Consider the following 21184-nt stretch of genomic DNA (forward strand, 5'->3'; position numbering starts at 1 on the left):
TCAGCTGTCCTTCGCCCCCTTCCCTGCAGGGCCCTGCTCAGGGGTGGCTGTCTCTGTCAGGAGAAGGTAGGAGCTCATGGCTTCCCGCAGGCCCAGGCTGATGGGAGAGTCCTCTTCCGCTGGGGACATGGCCTCCGAGAACAGGAGGGAGCTGCGGGAGGGCAGACGGGGCAGTCAGCAGGCAGCCCCCAGACCCCCCAGTGTCTGGCAGGGGTGGTGGGGGCAGCCCCTACCCATTCCCTGGCTGTCCCTACCTGTCGATCTTGTCCCAGTTGAGTGATGGCTTCTTCACAACAGCAGGCATGGCAGGAACCGAGGCCACCTTCACCCCTTCCATGGAGCAGGGCTCCCTGAGGGGGCAGCACAGCCCCTCTCCGAACTCTGCATAAGGAGCCGGCAGCGTCAGCAGGGTGCCCCCGCCTTCGCCCCAACCCCGCGGGGAAGCCAGGCAGGTGGGGGACCAGCCACCACCTTTCCACCCTCTCTCCTTGCAGGGCAGGGGGCACCCCCATGCACACAGACTGCGGTACTGTGGGGATGGCAGGGTGTTACCAGAGTAGTGGTCCACCAGGTCATGCAGGCTGGGGAAGGTGAGCCCGGGCGAGATGTAGAGCCAGCCGTTCTCCAGGCGGTGGATGCGGTAGTGGGTCACCGAGTCCCAGGAGGCACGCTCGCTGCGGCGCACCGACAGCGAGTAGCAGCCTGCTGGGGCACGGGGCATGTGGCCGGGCTGGCATGGGCACCCACCCCGCTCAGCCCCGCTGCCCCGCGCTCTCCCGCATTGTGGATTTCATTGCCCCACAGGGAGTGGCCGGCAGCAACTTCTCCCCATGGGGCTGCGTGGCTGCAAGCGTCCCTGTGCCAGCTCCACACCACGAGCGCCTCCAAACCGGGGGATGTGGGAGTGCTGGCACATGGGATGACCTTGGGTAGCAGCGGGTGCTGTCGCTCTGTGTCTAAGTCCCCACTTCTGGGTGCTGTGCAGGGACAGGCCATCCCCAGCCCCGTGTCCCCCTCAGTGCCCAGGCAGCCGCGGGGCCATGCAGCACCGTGCCAGCGCAGCAGCCGCACACCCTGGGGCTCCCGGCAGGATCTCCTCGTGGGGTCCCCTCGGCACCTCGTGGTGATGGGGCCCCATTTCATTTCCGAGGCTGAGCCTTTGAACCTCTGTGCTGAACCAAAAGCTGCAGGAAGCCTGCTGGTGGTTTTTTTTCTTTTGAGGCCCGTGGTAGAGGCTCAGCATAAAGCAGGGAGCAGCAGCACCAGGAAACCACCATGCAGGGCTGGCTGTTGCCACCAGGTGTGAGCAATGGAGGAACAGCCCCACTGGGGCCCCGTTTGCAGCCTCGGCACCCCAGTGGGGATGGCTGGGATGGGGTACAGGAGACAGGGCCTGAGGGCTCTCACCTCGCCTGGTCTGGCTCTCCCGTATCAGGAAGGACCCGCTGTGGTTGCCTGGACCGAGCAGGAGCTCCTCCGCCTTCTGCCAGCTGACGCCCTCGTACAGCCACCTGCGCAGGCAGCGGGTGCTTGTGGAGCCTCTCCTGGCTGCTCAGGGACACCCAGAGCCCCAGGGCTCATCCTCCCTGGCCGGGGCCAGAGGGGACAGTTCGGGGTGCAGCAGCACACATCCTGGGGACACTCCAGCGCACTGTGCTGCCTCCCTGAGCCCCAGCGCTGCTCCCGGCCCAGGGAGAGAAATGAGCCAAGACATCCCAGCGCAGTGGCTGGGGTTTGGCCTTGGGGTGGGCCCAGATGTCTGCAGTGGGGCCATGTCCCCTGGGGCTCCCTCTGGAATGGACCCTTCTCAGCATTTACCTGTGCCTGACCTTGGCCACACAGCTGCTGGGGACATAGCATTCCTTGCCAGACACCTCAGATGCCACCAGCCACCACTCCCCGTCCCTGCAGGAAGGGGGACAAGCCATCCTGAGGGGCTGAGGCTGCTGGGCACAGGGAGGGGACCCCCACGACAGATGCCACCATCATGGCCCCGCAGGCTGCACACTGGGAGTGCCTGCTTGGTGCAGGGACTTACATGGAGAGGACGCGGAGCTGCTCCCCCATCCTCAGGACGGTGGTCGCCCCCATGCCAGAGGGGAAGTCGCAGAGGGCCAGGAAGCTGCTGGGGGCTGCAGGGAAGGTGAGTGGGCTCAGAGCCGCCCCAGCACCACCCAGCCCCAGCTGGGCCAGGAGGACCGTGCACACCAGAGGATCCTGACCAAGCTGACCGCTGCCAGGCACTCACCTGTCTGTGTGGGCAGTGGGGGCTGCATGGTGTCAGCAACTGCTGGCGGGATGCTGAGCAGCTTCTCCCGGCTGGGCAGGCTCCCCATCCCGTGGGTCAGCCTGTGTCCCTGGCCCCCAGCCTCACCTGCTGCAGCTGGGAGGGAAGGGGAGGCTCAGGCCCGGTGCCAGCAGCACCGTGCGCCCTGGCAGCTGGGTGGCCCCCTGCGTAGCCCGAGCCCTGCCACATGGCTGTGTTTCGTGCAGGCTCATGGGTTCGTCACCCTCCCTGTGCCCCAGGGCAGGGCATTGCCGTGGGGTGGTGCCAGCAGCGCCCAAGAAGGGCAGGGCTGGGGCTGGGGCTGAGCCTGGCTGACAGTTTCCTGGGGAGTCGTTCAAGGAAACCACTGCTCCCTGTCCTGGAGGGTGTCTGGGGACTCATGGCCACAGCTGTGGCAAGCAGGGGCCCCAGGATGGGGCTTCCATGTCTCCATGGTGGGCAGCACCTGGCCATGCTCACCCTCTTTGGTGTTGCCCTCCCACCCCAGCCTAGTGTCCCTCAGTGTGTGGGGCACCCCAGCCCAACACCCCGTGCTGCCAGTCCCAATTGGAAGCTCAGGGTGACAGGGACACCCCTCTGCCTGTTTTGGTTCCTTGGCCATGCAGAGGTGCAGCTGAAGCGCTGTGCAACCCAGACCCACCCCAGGCTGAGCCCCCCCCCCCCACCTCCCCCCTGCCCCGAACCTGCTGCTGACCCCAGAGGGGGGACAAACCCCACTTACCTGCCACTCGCTGCTGTCACCATTGTGTGGGAGCCATGAGGGCTGGCCAGACATCAGCTGGGCTCTGCCCTGTGAGGTGCTGCTCCAATGCAGGGGGTCCTCAGAGCACCCCGCTTGGGGGGGTGGGGGGGGGGGTGGGGGGTGGGGGTAGGAAGTGTCCCTGCCGCAGCACGTCTCCCTCGTGCAGGGCAACCCCTGCCCTCACAAGAGCTGCTTGGTTCGCCCTCGTCCCTCTGCTCGAGGGCTGGGTGTTTTCAGGTGCCGGGGCTGCTCCCAGCAGTGGTGCTGCGGGCGGCCGCTGCTTCCTGTGACGTGCGCGTGCGCTGGAGCGGGGGTTCTTGTTTTCCATCAGCCGGCAGGTTCTAAGCTGGGGGTGTCAGGGACAGAGGCATAAGGCCTAAGAAAAAAAACCCCTGAGGGCCCTCAAGGCACCACGGTCACTGCATGGGATTTGGAGGTGGGTAAGAGGGAGGGCGGGTGCACATGAGCGTGGGAGCAGAGCCAACTCCAGGGCTCGATGGTTGAGGCTGGGCAGGGGCTGTCCCCAGCCAGGACAGACCACAGAGGGTCCCCGGGTGCCTCCTCAGCACGGTGGCTGCTGCTGCCCAGAGCTTCTCGCCACTGCAGCACAGCCACATGCTGCCCTCGGGACGGTGCAGGACACCAGTGGTGGGGCGGTGGGTGGGATGGATGCTGCATGGCCGCGCCCAGGTGCCTCCCCGGCACAAGGCTGCGCCACACCCAGCACTGCCAAGACCAGCTGTGCCCGTGCAGCCGGGAGCTGGGGACTGCCCCAGCCCCAGCTTCATCTCTGCCCTAGCCCCATCCTCCTCAGTCCCACCCCAGCTGAGTGCCAGCAGCAGCCACCCCAGCATGGGACCATTTCCCGACGTGCGTGCGGCCATTTCACGGGTCAGAGCAAACACCGTTTGGCTCAGCCAGCACCACCACCCCCGCCGAGGTCAGCACCCTCACACGCGCACTCTTCCCCGCCTCTAGGAAAGGCCTTGGGATTTGCTCTCGGCAGGTTCTGTGCTGCCAGCCTGGGCTGGGTCTGGCCATGCCGCGCTGGTGCTCACAGCCGAGCGGCACTGTGCCCCCGCACGCCCCCGCCGCAGGGTCAGCTGCCCGGTGGCCTCCAGCCCCAGCCACGCTGCTGCGGCTGAGCATCCTGCTGCTGTTTGAGCTGCGCCCTTGAACGTGTCTGGTCAATTGTAAACCACCGTGACGGTGTGAAATGCCCACAGAAAAGAGCTTTGATAAAAGCAGCCGCCCACTGGGGCCTTGCGCAGCTGCTGGGCCTGCTCTGAGGTCAGACACTGCTGGCTTGCAAGGGGTTGAGTATGTTTGGGAGAAGATTCATCTGCTCCTGGAACTGGTGGTGAAGCCCCCCCCCTGGGGTCCCTGGGGATGTGAGGGACAACCCTTGGTGTGCCATGACCTGTTTGACATGCGGCTCAGCTTCCCTGTGCCCAACTCGGTGCTGCCCAACACCTTTTTGGGTTAGTGCTGGTGAAAACCACCAGCACAACCCCCCCCCGTCACCCCCTCCCCAGCCTGGACAGTGGCAGTCGGCAAAGGGGCTTTGTCTCAAGGCGTGGGTGGAGGTGCAGCACACAGGGCCAGCCAGAGCCTCACCACCGGCTTCTCCGGGTACAGGCTGCAACCCCAGGACCTGCCCCCACCCACTTGCTGGGCAGCCCCGTGCCACAAGCTGGCAGGGGTGGCAGTAGCACGCCAGCTTATGCACTTTGGAGCAAAAGGAGAGGGAGAAGGCTCCAAGCAAAAAAAGCCACAGCAACCATCGCTGAGAGTTGTTGCAGGAGTTAAGTTCAATGGACATTTTGTGGGTAAGGAGACCCTGAGGTCCCCAGTCCTGCTTCCTCCTCAGTGTGTAACTGACGCCAACTACACCAGCTTGGCTGTGGTCCATCTTGGAAACCTCCAAGGAGGATGTTCCTCCTCATTGCTCATCCCATGGCTGCACCACCCTCCCAGCTTAAAAACAAGGAAAAAAACCCCAATATCAATTCCGAGCCTCCCAAACCAAACTTTTTGGCTGTTACTTCTCGCAGCAGAAGAGGTTGACTCTATCACCCTTCACCAAGAGACACGTCCAGTTGTGAGTGTGCGGCGTGCTCCAGCCAGGGCAGGGGCTGCCGCAGCCATGGTTGGGGTCAGCAGAGCGAAGCTGCCATCTCACAAGGACTGGTGAGGTTTTCTGGGTCCAGCACAAGAGACACCGCAGCCCTGCAGCTGCCTGGCAGACACCTCAGGCCATGGCTGTGAGAAGAGTTTTTCCGTAAGCGACCCCAGGGAAGCCTTCAGCACTGCTGAGCTCAGCGACCCACCCCGTGCTGCTGGAGCAAAGGATGCACACAGGTGCCACCTGACAGGTTTGGGACCTTGGCCTGGACGTGCCACCGCACGAGCTGGTGCCACGGCTCTGAGCAGTGAGGAATGCCGTCCTAAGGGCGAGGGAGAGCGGGGAAGCACCAGCTCCATCTGCCTGCCCGCCCTGGCTGAGCGCCGCTCCCTGGGCACTGGGAGAGAAGCCAGAGCTCTAGGAAACACTCCGGAGTCCTGCAGGGCCTGACTGACCTCAGTGCTGCCCCTCGAGGAGTGGCAATGCACAGCCGTGGCCCTCCCCAGCCGGTGGGTGTCCAGCTCATGCCCCGGCAGCTAGCAGGACCAGTGCTGGGTGGTTTGGGATCCCAGCCCAGGGAAGCCCACCCTGAGCTCAAGCTCTGCTCCTGGATTTGCTTGGCATTGCTCATGCCACCCAAAGAAACATCTTGTCCTTTAAAAAATGCATTTCTCAACTTGCAGTCAGCTTTAATTTTTGCATTTTTACCAGGAAAAGCACTTGCTTATGCGAAAACAAGTTTATTTTTTCCAGTTTTCCTTGGGGTAATAAAGTCCAGGACAACCCTCACTACAAATCTTGCCTTGCTTATGCCTATGAACCACCACGGCAACAAAACTCTCTTCTTAACCACCTCCATTCCAAACTGGGAAAAAATAAATCTCATCTATTCACTCACCTGGGTTCCTTGTCCGCAGACAGCCTGTAGCTCTGAGCTCTCCTGCGCCACGTCACTAAAAACAGCACTGGGAGCTCGCCCCGGCCCCTGCTGTGGTGTTATTTCCTCTAAGTCATATCATTGTCACTTTAATACTGTGTTTGCCTTTTCTCTCTTTGGTCTGTTGCCGTGTTTTCACAGGGAACTCAAGGAAGGATCATTTCTCAGTGTAGTTAGCTGGCATTAAATCACAGAGCTGCATGTACATCAGCTCTTCTCCAGCGAACGTTACTTTGCATCCAGCACTTGCATTTAGCAGCAACGAACTTCACGTGGTAACTGGTGGCCTAGTCTCTTTGATAGTCTTCTGTGACTCAAACATATTTTCGTTCATTTAATCATTTGTCACTTCACTACTCGCTCGTGAAATACAACTGGCCATTTTTCCCCATTTGTCACCTTTCATTCAGTGTGTGATTCACGGCAACACGTTGTCTCACTCCCTGCAGTGACCCCCCCAAAGGCCTTCAGAGAAGTCAAAGTATGAGGCTGCAGGAGTCCACCTCCTGGGCATGACAGCCAGACTAGGACTAATCTGTGACCACCAGTTTAACCCCTCTTCAGCCCCAGCTAGCTTTCTGTGACAGTCATGAGAGCAAAAGCTGGATCTGAAAAGCAGAAGATGAAGAAACGGCTGCGTTACACGAGCAGCTGCTGTGCGCTGCTCCACCAGCACCCAGCTGCGGCGCAGGAGGCTGATGTGCGACAGACTTCATGCTGCCTCCAAACTGCCCTCTCATGCTGTGACAACCCCCTCGTCACAGGGCTTGCAGTTAACTGCGTGTTCTACCCGTGAAACACGCTGCTGCAGCACACTCTTCCCCAGGGAAGCTGGCTCCCAGCGCTCGCCTTGCTTTGGAGGCAGCTCCTAGCAGCTGCCTCCTTTGCAGCAAACCCGTCCTTTAGTCTCCACGCTGTCCAAGCTGGAAGTTTCTGTTTGCGTCTTCACAGAAGCCAGCTCTCCAGAGCCTTCAGACAGCCTCTTCCAGGCGATGGGGGCCACCTGACCATACTGCTCCGCACGGCCCCCAGGACACCCCTCCAAGAGGTGGGCAGTGCCAGCCCTTCCACGGGAGAGCTTGCCTCTCAGTCGGAGACACCAAAACTGACAAAACCGGCAGAGGGGCCTGGTTGTGCCAAGAGAAACAACATGAGCACACAGGGGAACAATGAAACTCAGTTATAGCTTTATTTAGTTACTGGTACAAAGTCCCCCTCAGGCAGAGCCTCCCAGTCCCATTCCCTACCTGAAATGGAGCAGAACATAAGCGTGACCCTCAGAGGAGCTGGCTCCCAGTGAGTCAGGGCTGCTCAACAGTTAAGAAAGGATGTTTTGCGCATCTATCGAGACCTGTAGTAGCCTGACCACTCATCCCTTTTCTCCCATTAACAGCCAGACCCCGGCACGCAGCAGGCGTTTGCCTCCCTCCCCTGTGACCCAGCCAGATGCAAAAAGGCAGCAGAATCGTGAATCCCCCAGAGACAGGAAATAGCACCCGTGCGGAGGAACACACTGCTCACGCTTCCGACCTGCCTCACACCAACCACATGCTCTGCTGGCCGTCACTGGCACCCGCTGGCACTTCCCGAGCCCCAGCCATCCCCCTGCAGACACCCTGCCCGCGCCTGGCAGCAGGGGAGGCAGAGCCGGCAGGGCAGGAAGCTTCTGCAGCTCCACCCGTCCAGGGGCGCCGCCACCCGACTCACAACCAGCTTGATGTTAAAGGTTCACCTGTGCCAGGGCAGAGCAGTGACCGGGCGTTAACTGCACCCGGCCCGTTCTGCAGGAGAGGCAGAGGGTCAGCAGAGGCGTCTGGCAGCCAGGGCTGCTGTGGTTTAATCCCTTGTACTCGGTTAATAGTGCACCTTGGTTAGTGTCAGCTGACTTGTTCATTGCTTTGCCCTTCCAGGAAGCTCAGGTAAGAAATCAGTCTGCTCCTTCCTATCACACATACAGAGATGAGACCAAGACAGTATTTCTGACCATTTCTTTTCCCCATGGCTGCCTGGCACACCAAGGGTCCTGGGAACACAAAGACCTTCTGGTGGGTTCTGCACTCCAGGCACAGCTCTGTCAACGAGCAGCGCCTGCTCCAGTGCCTGGGGTTTCACATCATCACGGTCTTGCTTTCCCATGTCGCACAGATGCCATGCCAACTGCACCACAAGGGTCCTTTAGCAGAAGCACAACTAGAAAGCAATTCTAAACCTCACAAAGACACAGAAATTATATTTAAATGAACAGGGGAGACAACGGCTGTCATCTGGATTGATACACAGCACAGACAGGAGATGGTGTCAGCATGTACAGTAACATGACTTACTAAGACCGCGGAATGTTAACGAGTTTTAAAGAGGCTCTGATGCCAAGGGCATACAGAAAGGACCAAAGTAATGCCAAGTACAGACTACCAAGGAGGTGGCAGCTCAGATGGGCATGCACAAGTTAGAGAGAACAGTTAATGCCATGTTGGATGAAATGCTAGATTCTGAGTGGGTTCAGTGGGGGGCGAGTGGCGTTGTCTGAATCCAGAAGAGGGGCTCCTGCCTAACAGGATACTTCCATGGTTTGAGATGCATCCTGGAGGTCAATTCCTTCTGGGGTTCCAGCACTTCCTTCACCATGGTTGCTAGTGTGAGATCGGCTGCGGACGCTCTCGCCAGAGCCCACACTAGAGGAGGAGTGAGTACGGGAGCGCATCAGCCTGGTCATACTGGCTGCTGGCACTGCAAGAAAGAACAAGCGTGGGACTTAGAAAAGGAGCAAGTTCCGAGAGCAAGTATCATAGTCACTCAGATATATGTCACTGGGTAAGCACAAAAAGAGCTATACCCTCAGGAAGAAAACTGACTCTTCACTGCCAAAATGAAGTCTCTGCACGTTTAAAGCAAGATGTTTAAGGCCCAATTTCAAAAGGTCCAAGGTGAGCAAATGCCGGAAGTGTAACCAGTCGTGTGCAAGGGCAGTCATGGTGGGTGTCTGTGCAAACCCAGGCAGCTGTTGTGCAGATGACCTTTTGAAAGTCAGTCTCGTCACCGTAGAAAACCACAGAGCTGAAGTCATGCAACAATCAACGAAATACAAATGAAAGGCAAAAAACCACAGCGCACGCGTTGTATCATGGATCAGCCCAGCCCGCAGCAGGCCATGCCCAGACAGAGCAATGCACTCCAGAACAATTCAGCTCAGTACACAGACTTGGGCCGAGGCGGATGCACAGTTGAAGGTACCTGACTCAGTGCTTAGGTGGCTGAGCTGCACATAAGGGACTGGAAACAACACGAGACAAGGAAAGGGATGGATACAGGAAAGAGCCAATTAGTTGCGGTGTGTGACCAGCGGCTGCACTGCTCCTGGGATCCCCAGCTACGTTCCCTTCCGTTGCCAGCTCACAAGGCCAAGAGCTCCCAAGACTTGTGAAAACGGCTGCTAATGAGCATCTCGGGGAGATGCCAAGCTGACTCAAAATCCATCGGGGCCAGATCTCTTCAGTGCCTTTAGCTGGCAATTGCAATGTACCTGGTGACCCTACCTCCTGGTGACCCTACCTCCTGGTGACCCTGCCTCCCCACTGTACACACAGCTGCCCAACAGAGATGTCATTTTCCTATGGCAGGGAAACTGAGGTAACTCTGTAACTCCAGATATGGAAAAGAAATTAATGTCTTTCCTTGAGTTGACAGCATCAGACTCCTGCCACAAGCCTCCTGCAAGGCACTACCTCCCGCCTGCAGTGTTTTAGCCCATGTGCAGAAGGGACAAGAACGGCTGCTGAGGAACTGGCCTGGGCGTTTCTAGAAATGGCAAGCAGCTGATTTGCCTCTCTTGTTCTCCCTGAGAGAGGAGGCCTTGCTGGTCAAGCTCAGCAGTGCCAACACGATCTTGCCAACTAAAGTTGGGAAAACTTTCCTGGAACTAGCTACTAATTCTGGAAGTAGAAAATTGACCCCCACAGTGCTGCTGCAACCCTTGCTCTGATGACAGCACTTGCTGACTTTACTAACACAGCAACACAAGAGATGTGTCCTCTCGGGCTGTGAGGCTGAGGGAGCCTTCTCACATGGCACCCTCCTCTGCAGGACCAGGCTCTTCTGGCCAGCCTCAGAGAACACAATTGTCCTACTATATTCACGTCAACTACACACAGCTCTAAGGAAAAGGACAGCTTCTTCTGAGCTCTGATGCCCATGAGTTGGCCAAGAACTTCTGGCTGTGTGGAGACTATCGGGAGTATCACAGCTGCTACGGTGGCCATGCTCAGTGGTTAACCAGCCACATGAACCAACCCCTCCCATAATTTCAGCTTTTGAAGGTTCATCATCCACAGAAGGGAACTTGTAGCCCTGGCCCCTGGCAGGCAAGACAGAGCTGTGCCAAGGTGCCTGCAAAGGAGACAGAGTTGATTTAGTGCAGTGAGAAGCCCTTCTCCTGAAGCTCCCCGGTCTCTGGAGTACTGAGGGCAGGGGAGCTGAAGAACTGTCAGCCTGACACACTCAGGAGACAACGTCTTCTGCCTCCAAGCACAAGGAGGAAGCCATAGGGCAGGGCATGCACTGGATCAATGCACAGCTCCCTCTGAGCTCCCCAGGTGTCTCAGAAATCACCCAGCTCTCTGTTCTGCCACGAAAGGGTTTCATTCTGAGATACTGCTTACCCCTGGTGAGAGCCTGAAAGAAACAGGTACGCCCGCGGAGAAAGGAAAGAGCTCTTATGCACCCATCAGAGCCATGAGGCTGTATCCTAACTCCTTCCCCTCTGGAGAAGGTATGCACAGAAGCTGTCAGAAGATTTACTGTTCTAGGGAGCATGCTTTTCTGGACTGCCACAAAGACAGACTTACAAGGTTTTACCAACACCAGCAACCAAAAAGGGGTCACCACTCCAGCTGCAGTGTGGATTAAACACATGTCAGGGAACAACAGTGGTTTGGTAAGGCTTGTTAGCACACTAGTTGATTTTCCAGCGTGGATGGATCTCCTGGCAACCACACTAACTCATGGGGGGGGGGGGGGGGAGACAGATGCCAATGGGCTCAGATGGACCAGAAAGGCTGAGTTCCTTTCACAACAACCCCGCTTCAAACCAGAAAATTGTGTTTGCCACTTACTGTAGCCCATTCCCTGCACAAAGTACTTGAAGGCTTCAGTCAGCTTGCCAGGCTGTGGAAACAAAATGTGCAGCTTCAGGGCGAGCAGAGCAAGGGGCTATGCCCAACCCAAGTGCCGTGGAAGAGCCGAGAGGCATTTCTCACCTGAACCACCTGGGGCAGGCCCCCGCAGTCGGCCATCTGCAACAGGAAACAGAAGGAATGTTGAACTGTCCTTCCCACCCCAGGGAGGACAATCCCAGAACCACGCCAGCACTGCCCACCCCACTGGGGCTGACGGCACCAGGCTGCACTGTTACATGAGGCACATTTCCACCACCTTGTCTCTACAGCCAAAGCAAGGCTTGGTGATAGGTCTTCTGGGAGCCTGCTGCTGGAGGTACCCAACACCTTGGGGGCTGCACTACCAAGCCATCTTGGGCCATACTCCAGAAGCCCAGGAATAGCCCTTCACCATCCTGGCTCCTCTGCCCCTCTTCCCAAACCTGACACTTTGCACTTCTATGCAGCAGCCGTCTGGCACACTGTGAAGCCGTCGGTGAGGACGGGAAGGACTGGTATAAAGCTAGAAAAAGTGATGTTGCCGCTGGCAGAGAGCTGGGTGAGGGCAGGGCACCTCTGCTAACTCTCAACAGGTCTTCCCTGCCGGATGAAGATAACTGAGAAGTGGCCATAAAGGAGGGATTTGGGGACCCCTTGACAAACTCTTCTCTCCCCAGTCTGGCTCAATGCAGGAAAGGACACAGCCTTGAGTGACTGTCCACAAACTTCTTAAAGCTAAATGTATGGAAGGCAAAAACTCAGTGGAGCTGGCCTCAGCAAAAATAGCATCTTTGCAGAGGCTGGAGTGGCACTCACCTTCAGAAGGGTAGTTTTGGTTGGGTCAAGACGTGAATTGCATTCAACCTGAAATAAAAGGAGGGAAGAGGGACATGATATCGCACAGAAAATTTAAAGTCAGATATAAAATGCGGGGCAGCTGCACCAGAGGCAGTGGCTGTCTTCAGCAACAGGAGCTTCTCTGAGGCCAAGAAGGACTGAGCAAGAAAGCAGAGGGCATGTAGGAAGAGAACAGTGAATGAAAGATGCAGGGAGGAAAGGGCAGGTGTTCCCATCCAAGGGGACCTTGTGGTGACAGAACGTCACTGTTCTGAGACACAGCCGTGACTTCAAGGGAAATCATTCCCTGGTTTTGGGGATGCACCAGGAAACCCTGAAGCACCTTCTGGGCTCTGACAGCAAGACCAGGAGGGAAGGAGACTTCTGTGCAGTGCAGCATGGAGGGAGGTCACTCAGTCTCCTGTCCCGACAAGCCTACGGCCATGTCTTCTCTGTAAGGCTGCTGCAAAAAGGGCATAGGTGGGGCCCTATAGGAAAAGCAACCCCAGCAGGGGAGATTGTCATGAGCTGGGAACCTGGTCAGTCAGACAGGCAAGCCAAGATCCAGAAGACCCTATCCCATCCCCAGCTATGGCTGGGAAGCAAGGAGAATCCTCAGGGACAGTATCCTAACAAAGCCAAAACTTGTGGAATATCTCAGGCTTCCAGACCGAACAGGCTGATGAAAAGGCAACGGGCCATGGCCAGTAAAAGCCCTGCAGCAGCTCTCCACACACAGCTCCCAGGTCCAAACTACTGCTTTAGGAGACTCCTACACTCTTCCACAGTTTCTTAGGACAACTGCTTTTGTTCACAAACTCCTGGTCTCACCACCACCACTGGCTGAAAGGGAAGAAGCAACATCCGCCACAATCACATTCCACTGTGCCATGCCCCATTTATAACTGCTCCAGGAGGGAAGAGGGTTACAGGTGTTTGCAGAGAACAACAGGGAGATGCTTCTAAGTGTTGCCTTCCCTATGATGCAGTGCTTTTGCAGAGCTCTGTGTGACTCCACAGGAACTGGGGTCACACTGCTTGTTTTTAAACCCCAGGCAGCCCCAGTACAACAGCAAGAGAACAGTAATTCATGACTTGAACTCAACTCTGGGCAGCAGCCTGGCAGAGCCTGGGGAAAGACGCAAGTTCCTGAAAGGGGCCCTCTGCATCACTTGTCCAGCAAGATGCTTGGGCACACGGACTCTTATTAAGATGGAGGCGTCCTCACCCTAGAGCTGCCCTGCAGGGCCATTGAGTCTCCCGAGCCTCGTCTCTCCCACTAGTGGCCGACAGGTCTCAATAGCTGGGGGAGTAGAAAAGGGCTTGGGACAAAGAGGCACTTTCTGTGACTACTTCTGGGTAAGGTGAAAGCACTCACTCCTGCTGGCTGAGGCAGGTTTGCTAAGTGATTCGTGGGGCTATCTCATGAGAGGAAAGAGCTCACGTATACGTACCACTGCTTCCACAGCAGGTGAGTTGTCACCAACCACTAGCAAGGCAGGGCACCTGGTCAAAACCCAAAACAGAGACGTTACTCACAGTGCATCTGAGGGATTTCTGAGAAGGTTGAGCTCTGTGAACCAGCAGCCTCATAAAAGGTTAACAACACTCAGCAAAATCCCTACCTACCACCACACCATGGCATTTTGTCTCACTAAAACATCCTCCAGGGCTTGCACGTGCACCCATACTGTCCCCTCCATGCACACCAACTGCCACTACTGTTGCTAAAAGTTGTGCCTAGGTCTGGGAGAAACACCATTCCAGGCTGCAAAAGGGAGCATGCTCTCTGAAATGAACATCTGTTAGGGATTTAAGAATAACCACATCCAACAGAGTTTAATGCTTCTGAGGCTGGCTACTGCTCAGCACTGTATTAGAAAGAAACACAAAAGATGTCGGGAAATATACTGAAAAACGTCAGGATACCAAAGCCTCTGTTGGCAAATCTGTGCCTTCATATCCATTTCTGTATGTACTGTAATTCTAGAAGAACAATTAACATTCAACATGTAAAATATATACAGGAGGTCACCAACCAAGTGGCTGTGAATTTACACCACTCATTTACAGATCAAGGCAAGAAAAGGGTGGCTAGGGGCTTTTGTGTGGTGACTAGATGACAAAATTAGACTAGAGAGGCTATGAGCCCCAGACCTCACAGCTAGTGGAGTACCACCTCTAATCTACGTGCAAGTCTACTGGCACAGAGATCCACACTTCCACAAGAAGTATTTTAAGCATTTGCAGATCCCTGTGAGTCACCTGAATGGACACACAGTGCTCTGGGGCTCACAGCCGCCTACATGACAGAGAGCAGCAAGACTGGCTTTGCCTGGAGCCCAAGCAGGAAAATCCACCTCTTGTAGGTTAGCCCAGATCTACAGGGTTTGGCTGTGGATGCCTGAAACATTCCTGGGACTGGCAGGAGCAGAAGTCCATACAATTTCCAAGGAGTGCAGAGCCTGGGCAGCAGTCTCTAGCCCAGTGCAGGCATCCTGCCTCAGCATTGGAATTTGCAGTCTTCATATGCTCTACGTGTTGGAGATAATTCATCCCTTTTGCTTTCTTTCTTGGAATCTGAAAATTTGGCTTCCAGACACCTCTCTGCCCCATTTGAGCTGACAGCACTGCACCACAGCCTGGGACTGTTGTGAACGGTCTTCCCACCGCTCAGGTTTGAGGGGTTCTTGCTGAGAAGCACCAACAGTTTTTCTGCTGAAGGGACTGCACAGTAAGTAACTGAGAGAGGCTGATTCACAGCAACTTACTTGAGTGTTTTTGCAGTATTTTCATTGATGCCAAGAACTGGTCTCTCAATTTCCAGGTCTCTACGACTGAAAGACAAAACAGAACAATTCTCCATCAAATCAGCAGAGGAAACTGGTTGTCATGGGAGCATACAAAACCCAACCAGAAGCGCAACACATTATCGCTCCTTGTGTCATGCCATGAGCAGGAGCCCCAGCAGTCACTGCCAGAAAATAGGATCCATGCTCTCGGGGCAAGCTTGGTGTGTGCCTACAGAGATGATCTACTGAGGTATGAAAGGGTCATCCAGGCATGAGGGCTAAGCTTGGCTCAGGATAATGGCTGAAGACTAGGCTTAGGAGAAAGGTTCATATGACATAATATCCAACAGAATAATACATATGGCAGCAAATCTACTAAGCAGGGAAGCTATGGGAGCAGTCTCACAGGCAAAAAGCTATCCTGTACCTGTTGTATGAGGTGAGGAACAGCTGAAGGTTGTCTTGGTTAATGTCCTGTGCGATATGAAGCCTGTATGTTTGGATCAAATCTAGATTTGCCTGCAGTTCCTCCTGTACAAAACCAGAAGAATTGAAAGACAGGGAACACCATCTTTTTCACCAGTAAAGAAATGATACTCATAAACATACCGACACGTTAAACTGCCTCCATACACATCATTCCCCTGTGAACAAGAACACAGGGCTGTGACTCCAGACTGCATTAGCACCTGGGCTACATGAAGTGGTTCTGTGACCTGACTGTGACGTGCCACACTTTGGTAACGTGACCACACTTTTACAAACGGCAGTGCACATGCTGCTGCAGAAGTACAAAGGCATCTTGAGATGGGGTAAGTTAGCTCCCGAGCCTTAGTAACGCTTACAAACCACACAACTTTAGGGAAGTCTTCTGCTTATGCTTAATGTTAAAGAGGCAAAGCTTTATAGGTAAGCCCCAAGACTGGTACCAAAGGAAAATTTAATCCCAACGCCCAGTTCTACAAAGAAACTGCATTCCACTGAGAGCTAGAGAGAGACAGAGAGAAAAGGGAATGCAAGGAAGCACCAAGTATAATGAAGGGGCCTGAAAGCGGGGAGAGAACAGCATGTGCTCTAAGCAGGAGGAAGCTACATGACTCCTTCCAGTGCTGACGTGGGGTGTTGCAGGAGGGTTTCAGGTCAGCGAGTGATCTGCTGCATGTCATATATAGTGTGCAGAAGGCACAGACCCTTTCAGCTGCCCCATAAGCTTGCTGGTTGGGAGACAGCAGATCCCAAACAGAAGGCATTGCTGTAGCCAAAGTTTTCAGGAGGGGCTGGTTTGCCTCTTCTGAAACTGAAGGGGAAGAAGAAGAGCAAAATGCAGCAGTTCAACATCTGGACACATACAATATCCCACTGTCAACTCCCAGCTGATCTGTGCTCCACCCACAGCCCAAATGCTTCCATGCTGGCTACAGAGAACTGGCTGACACCTGTTTTTGCAGACAGTTGACTAGGCACCACAAAGACAGGAGCTCTAGCACTAGTATGTGGGAGACTACTTCCTTAACATGTCTGGAGACAGTTAGGGCAAGTGTGAGGATGTGCATGCTCCCCGCAGCGCGCAAAGCCCTGATGAGAGCCTGAGACAGAGAAGATAGTACTATCTGTGGCAACCCTTATTTGATGGACCAGAGCTATTTCGGAGCAGGTACATACAGGAGTTACAGTTCTGTGTACAGTTGCACGGGCAACATTAACACCTGCTGGGTACTCACATGGCCAAAATGATGCGCCAAGACAATATCCACTATGTTGGTTGTCCAGCCTGAAAACTGAAGAGCGACCATGAATGAGGAGGAGGGAGAGCAACTGGAAAATGTAATTTTATTACAAATTTCAAAGCAGCTCCTCAGAGTAAAAAAAAACAAAGAAACTATCCAAGCGATACAAGAAACAAATGCCTGAAGCTTGGGATGGGTGTGCAAGGCTCCAAAGATGCCTGTGCACACACAACACACAGCTCTCCAGAAACCTGGAACCCTAGATAACTGCGAGTGGCCAGAACAACAGAGTAGTTAAAAGATCCATTCAACCTCAGCGAAATGAACCCTGCAAGCATGAGTACTAAACCAGAAAGCTGAGCGCTCGACAGACACTCATCTCCAAGTTTACTAGGATTTCGCATTCCCATATGATCACATCCACCCCTGCTCCTACAGTGGAGGCCATGCTACACCCAGACTGAGAATGCAGCAGGGACAGAAATGAGATTGTACAGTTTTTACCATAAACTGACACATTCCTGTACTCTGTCCTTTTTTTTTTTTTTTTCCTTACTCTACACACTGTTCATTATGGGCTGTGGAAAGATGTGCAGGGGAGGGAGGAACTCACCTTGGATGCTGCCCAGTCAATCCAGCCCTTTGCACATGGATCAACATTAATAAGAACGAGTCCCTCCACCAGGTCGGGGTGGCTGAGCTGCAGGGAGAGAGCAGAGGCACGCTCAGAAGGATGACTCAGCCCACGTGTTGGCCAACGGCAGGCGCAGCAGCTGGAGCAGAGTCTTCTGGTGACCCATGCATGTGGTGCAGCTGCACGTCCTCCTCAGGCTCCCTGCAGGGCTGTGAGCAGGGACTCTCTGCTCCAATCTGGCACCTCCGGGAAGGATCTGGACAAACTCCTGTGCCCAAAGAGCACCTTCTTCCACTCCTCAAGGAAGAGGCAGTCTCCCAGTGGAGATGTGGCAAACCGGGAAGATTTGGCAAATGGCACAGGACTTGGTGCTGGGGCTCCACAAGCACCTGTAGCCCGAGCGGAGGCCTGGGAAGCCCCAGCTGCAGGGGCACCCGGCTCAGTGGAGGGCACCCCCGCTGCCCCTCCACCTGCAGACACCTCTTCCCCTGCTCCAGCCTGGTGTCCCCAGAACCCTGCAGTTTACCTTGGGGGGGGGGGGGCGGGGGGAGCACGGGTACAAAACACTTTGAGAACTGCTCGCAAACACAGACCCAGCAATCTAACACAACCAGAGAACTTTGAGCTCTAGGGTCACTCCAAGGCTGAAATTTTATGGCAGCTCTTCTGGCTCCACTGTATAGATTAACACTGGTTAAGCAGAAGGAAACAACTCTGTCCTCAGCAGGAAAATGTCTGCAATCCAGGTAGCGTGGCAAGGGCTTTCTGGCACTGAGCTGAGCTGAGGACAAAGGCTTATTTGTGTTATCTTCTCTTTAGCAAGACTGAAAACTACACAAGATAGAAAAGACAAGGAACAGAGCAAACACCAGTGCCTCACACTGCCTCATGCTCAACCCTGACTGGAGAAAATGGGAAGCAGAGAACTTAATGTAGGAGGGGCAGCTGCATGGTGAAGTGGCTTTAAGAAGCAATAATGGCCTAAATCATTGGCAACTCTCTGCACTCAACAACTTGAAGCAAACTTTACTGAGAACGTCAGATTTCTGTATTTTTTTTAACACTGTCTCTGAAAGACTTGGGCAAATTCCTGGGCTGCTAAACTTTGTCCACCAATTTCACATGCTTATAAACACTCCACTAGCGTGTGTTGTAGAAGTAAGTACCACGATAAAGGTAGCACTCTCTCGGCAAAGGTTGGAGTGCAAAAGCTACTTCCTTCCACTGAAAAAGCATCTTCCTTGTCAGCGCTTCACTGAATCGATTGTTTGGTGTCACAAACACCTGAAACACCGTACGGTAATGTACAGTAATGCAGCCAGTCTTTGTGAAGTCATGAGGCTGAATATTCCTAGAAGCCAGGATGGGCTCTGCTGACTCAAAGACGTCACGTTACAATCTTTCCATGTCTGGCATAGCTTCAGAGTAACCCTGGCTGCTCCAGTTTAACCATCTGGATGCGAGTCGCTCTCAGATGGCTCCCTGCAGGCCTACTGTAATTACTGACTGCTGCTTTGCCCGTGGCCCACAAATGGTCTGTTTGATCAGTGGAAGACCACAGCTCTTAAGTCACAGGGAAATGAAGAGATACTTACTGCACACTTGCTGAGGACATAAGCTCCAGCTCCCAGTCCAATCCCGATGAAGCTTTTCAGGCTGAAATACAGGCATTTCACAATCAGCAAGGCTAACTTAAGCTCACAGCTGAAGCACCCCCAGAGGCAAAGCCTTTCCCCTCTCTGCATCCAGCTGTTCACTTATGGCTCATTTTCAAAACGATCTAGCAATGATGCAGCAGCCATAAATTGTCTCATGTGGCAGACAACGTTCCCATGTTACACACGTTAGGAGATGCTCAGGCCTCTTGGGACAACTCAGTGAGCATATCAGATGTTGCAAGCAGAGACAGAGGCAAGTGCTGGAATGGCTGTATCCAGCTGGCTCACCCTGTTTCCTTTCAGAGACTTACTTCAGGTGTGTCAGAACAGTGGGCAGCATTTCAGCCAGTTCATCCATACTGGGATACTGGTACCTGAAAACCAAGACAAACTGAAATCAAAGCACCTCCAAATACAGCTTGACAGAAGTTGCCTTCCAGTTTACGCAAAGCAGGAGAGACATGGAACAGGCATGTGTAAAGGTGATTATTTTGCAACGATACTGTATATTCCAGCCAACTGCATGGATCCCATCCCTCAGAGCAAGACTAACACAGAGCTGTGGTGTTTTGGTCAGTGAGACTTCTGTGGGAGGATGGACAGATGGAGCAAGGAACGCCAGCTAGACTGAAGTGTGCTGGGCTCATGATCAAGTCAGAAAGCTGGTACTCACCACTAGCGAGGGCTTTACCCATGCCTTAGTAATAGGACAGTTCCCTGAATGCCCCTTGGGAAGTCTCCTCATCCTCCCATTTCCTCTGCTCCTGAAAGCTGCCTCCCACTACACTCAGCCTGGCAGTTGCAGTTGGCTTAAACTGGGTACTACCTCAGTCCAGACTGCAGTCCAGACCACATCTGAAACAACAAGGGTCTCTGCAGAGATCTTACCCAGATGGGAATGGGGGGGCTCCTTCCTGCTGGCCTGGTGCATCCACGTGGCACACAGCAAAATGCTGAGTGATCTCTTGCATGTCTTCAAAGTTAAAGAATGCGTTAAAACAGGATTTGTCTACAACAACAACAAAAAGAAATGAGACCTTTCCTGAAGTTTATTGTGATCCACCCTCCAAACACCATGGCACACACCTGCATGAGCCCAACCCCCTGCTGAGTCTGCGGGGCAGCAGATGCTGGGTGATGCACACTGCTGTGCCCCCCTGACTGCAACACAGCAGCAAGTCCTGGCGAAGCAACTGCCACGACTGGAGGACAGGCAGACAAACGACACCCCAGCATGCATGCCCAGGAAAATAGGGCCTTGCAGCACTGGGGTACTCACAGTACATACTGAGGAGCACCTGTGTGAACATAACAGGACATGTTGGGTGGGAAGATGTGGAAAGAGCAACTGAGCCCGCTGGAAACATTACACTACTTCTGCAGCCTTGTAGCAGGGACTTGCTCCCCTGCCCAGCCCCCCGGGGAACAGACGCCTTGTGCTCTATCACACAATGCAACATGTCAGCTAGAACACTATTGTGTGGTGGGTGAACCTATTTCCACCTTTCCGCGTTGGCCCTCCCTTTCAGGGGCTGTTGGAATGGACAGGAGTGTGCCACATGCTCTCTCTCTTGCAAACCTTTATCTTTTTACCCTGGAAGGACCTGTTTTATCTCAGCTCCAGGCCAGTCCTGCTGGTCCCCACACTCAAAAGCAAACACCACAAACAACCACTTTTGCAGGGTCCTGGTAATGCAAGGGCTTACGGTTGAGGCCAATGTCATGGTATGTGAGGATGACAGGTCTGTTCCCCTTGGGTGTGCCCCGCATGGTGACATGGACCACTCCGAAAGCTGTCTCAATGTCATGTTCCTGCAGAGAGAGAAGAAGGAGCCTCAGTGTTATGCGTGCTGCCTGCACTACAGGGAACCCTAACTGAGAGCCAGCAGCAAGGCCCTCATCCACGCCTAAGCCCCGCTCTCCTATCCACAGCTAGTGGCTCAGTACAGTTCTTGCAATCTGCAACCCTGTCAAATCTCTCTCTCCAACCACTGCCAAAAGCAGGTTGCTTTTGTACAGATGTGTGAAGAGTTTGGGGCTGTGTCTTCCTGCAACCAAGATCTCATTTCGATGGCCTTTAGCTGGGTGTCATATGTCCATCTGTCTCTAGGGGTTAATGGCATCACAAATGCAGCTCCACTCCCACAGCCAAGCCCTTGCTCCCTAGCTGGCATCCCTCTCCCTCCAACCCACCAGCCCACAAGACTTTTTTCAGTGTGCCTCTAACCCACACCCCTGGCAATGTCCTGTCCGTGGGCAAGCTGATATGAGGGGACACAGCGATGTCCAAGAGGC

At 54.6% G+C, this 21184-nt stretch overlaps 2 protein-coding genes across 4 annotated transcripts in view; both read right to left on the bottom strand.

The window, feature by feature from the left end:
- On the bottom strand, window positions 1-2336 carry SLA2 (Src like adaptor 2). The gene is made up of 7 exons (XM_086474935.1): window positions 2263-2336; window positions 2039-2152; window positions 1819-1905; window positions 1408-1511; window positions 553-702; window positions 255-381; window positions 1-151 (listed from the first exon to the last, which is right to left on the bottom strand). The coding sequence occupies exons 1-7, from the start codon at window positions 2334-2336 to the stop codon at window positions 1-3; spliced, it is 807 nt and encodes a 268-aa protein (XP_086331061.1).
- Window positions 2337-8402: 6066 nt separating this feature from the next.
- Window positions 8403-21184, bottom strand: part of NDRG3 (NDRG family member 3) — a 33990-nt gene continuing 21208 nt past the window's right edge. For 2 of the 3 annotated variants that reach the window (XM_086474840.1, XM_086474838.1), the window contains 13 exons: window positions 20596-20701; window positions 19778-19898; window positions 19201-19263; window positions 18827-18887; window positions 17211-17297; window positions 16592-16648; window positions 15298-15401; window positions 14850-14915; window positions 13533-13584; window positions 12058-12105; window positions 11344-11379; window positions 11200-11251; window positions 8403-8818 (listed from right to left, as the gene is read on the bottom strand). In XM_086474840.1, the coding sequence (XP_086330966.1) occupies window positions 8640-8818; window positions 11200-11251; window positions 11344-11379; window positions 12058-12105; window positions 13533-13584; window positions 14850-14915; window positions 15298-15401; window positions 16592-16648; window positions 17211-17297; window positions 18827-18887; window positions 19201-19263; window positions 19778-19898; window positions 20596-20701 (1032 nt within the window). In that variant the 3' untranslated portion in view covers window positions 8403-8639. Of the gene's footprint in view, window positions 8819-9322; window positions 9362-11199; window positions 11252-11343; window positions 11380-12057; window positions 12106-13532; window positions 13585-14849; window positions 14916-15297; window positions 15402-16591; window positions 16649-17210; window positions 17298-18826; window positions 18888-19200; window positions 19264-19777; window positions 19899-20595; window positions 20702-21184 lie in introns of all 3 variants that reach the window. The other variant, XM_086474839.1, reaches the window with a different exon arrangement.

Source organism: Leptosomus discolor, chromosome 17, assembly GCF_034619465.1.
Source record: "Leptosomus discolor isolate bLepDis1 chromosome 17, bLepDis1.hap2, whole genome shotgun sequence".
Taxonomy (NCBI): Eukaryota; Metazoa; Chordata; class Aves; order Leptosomiformes; family Leptosomidae; genus Leptosomus; species Leptosomus discolor.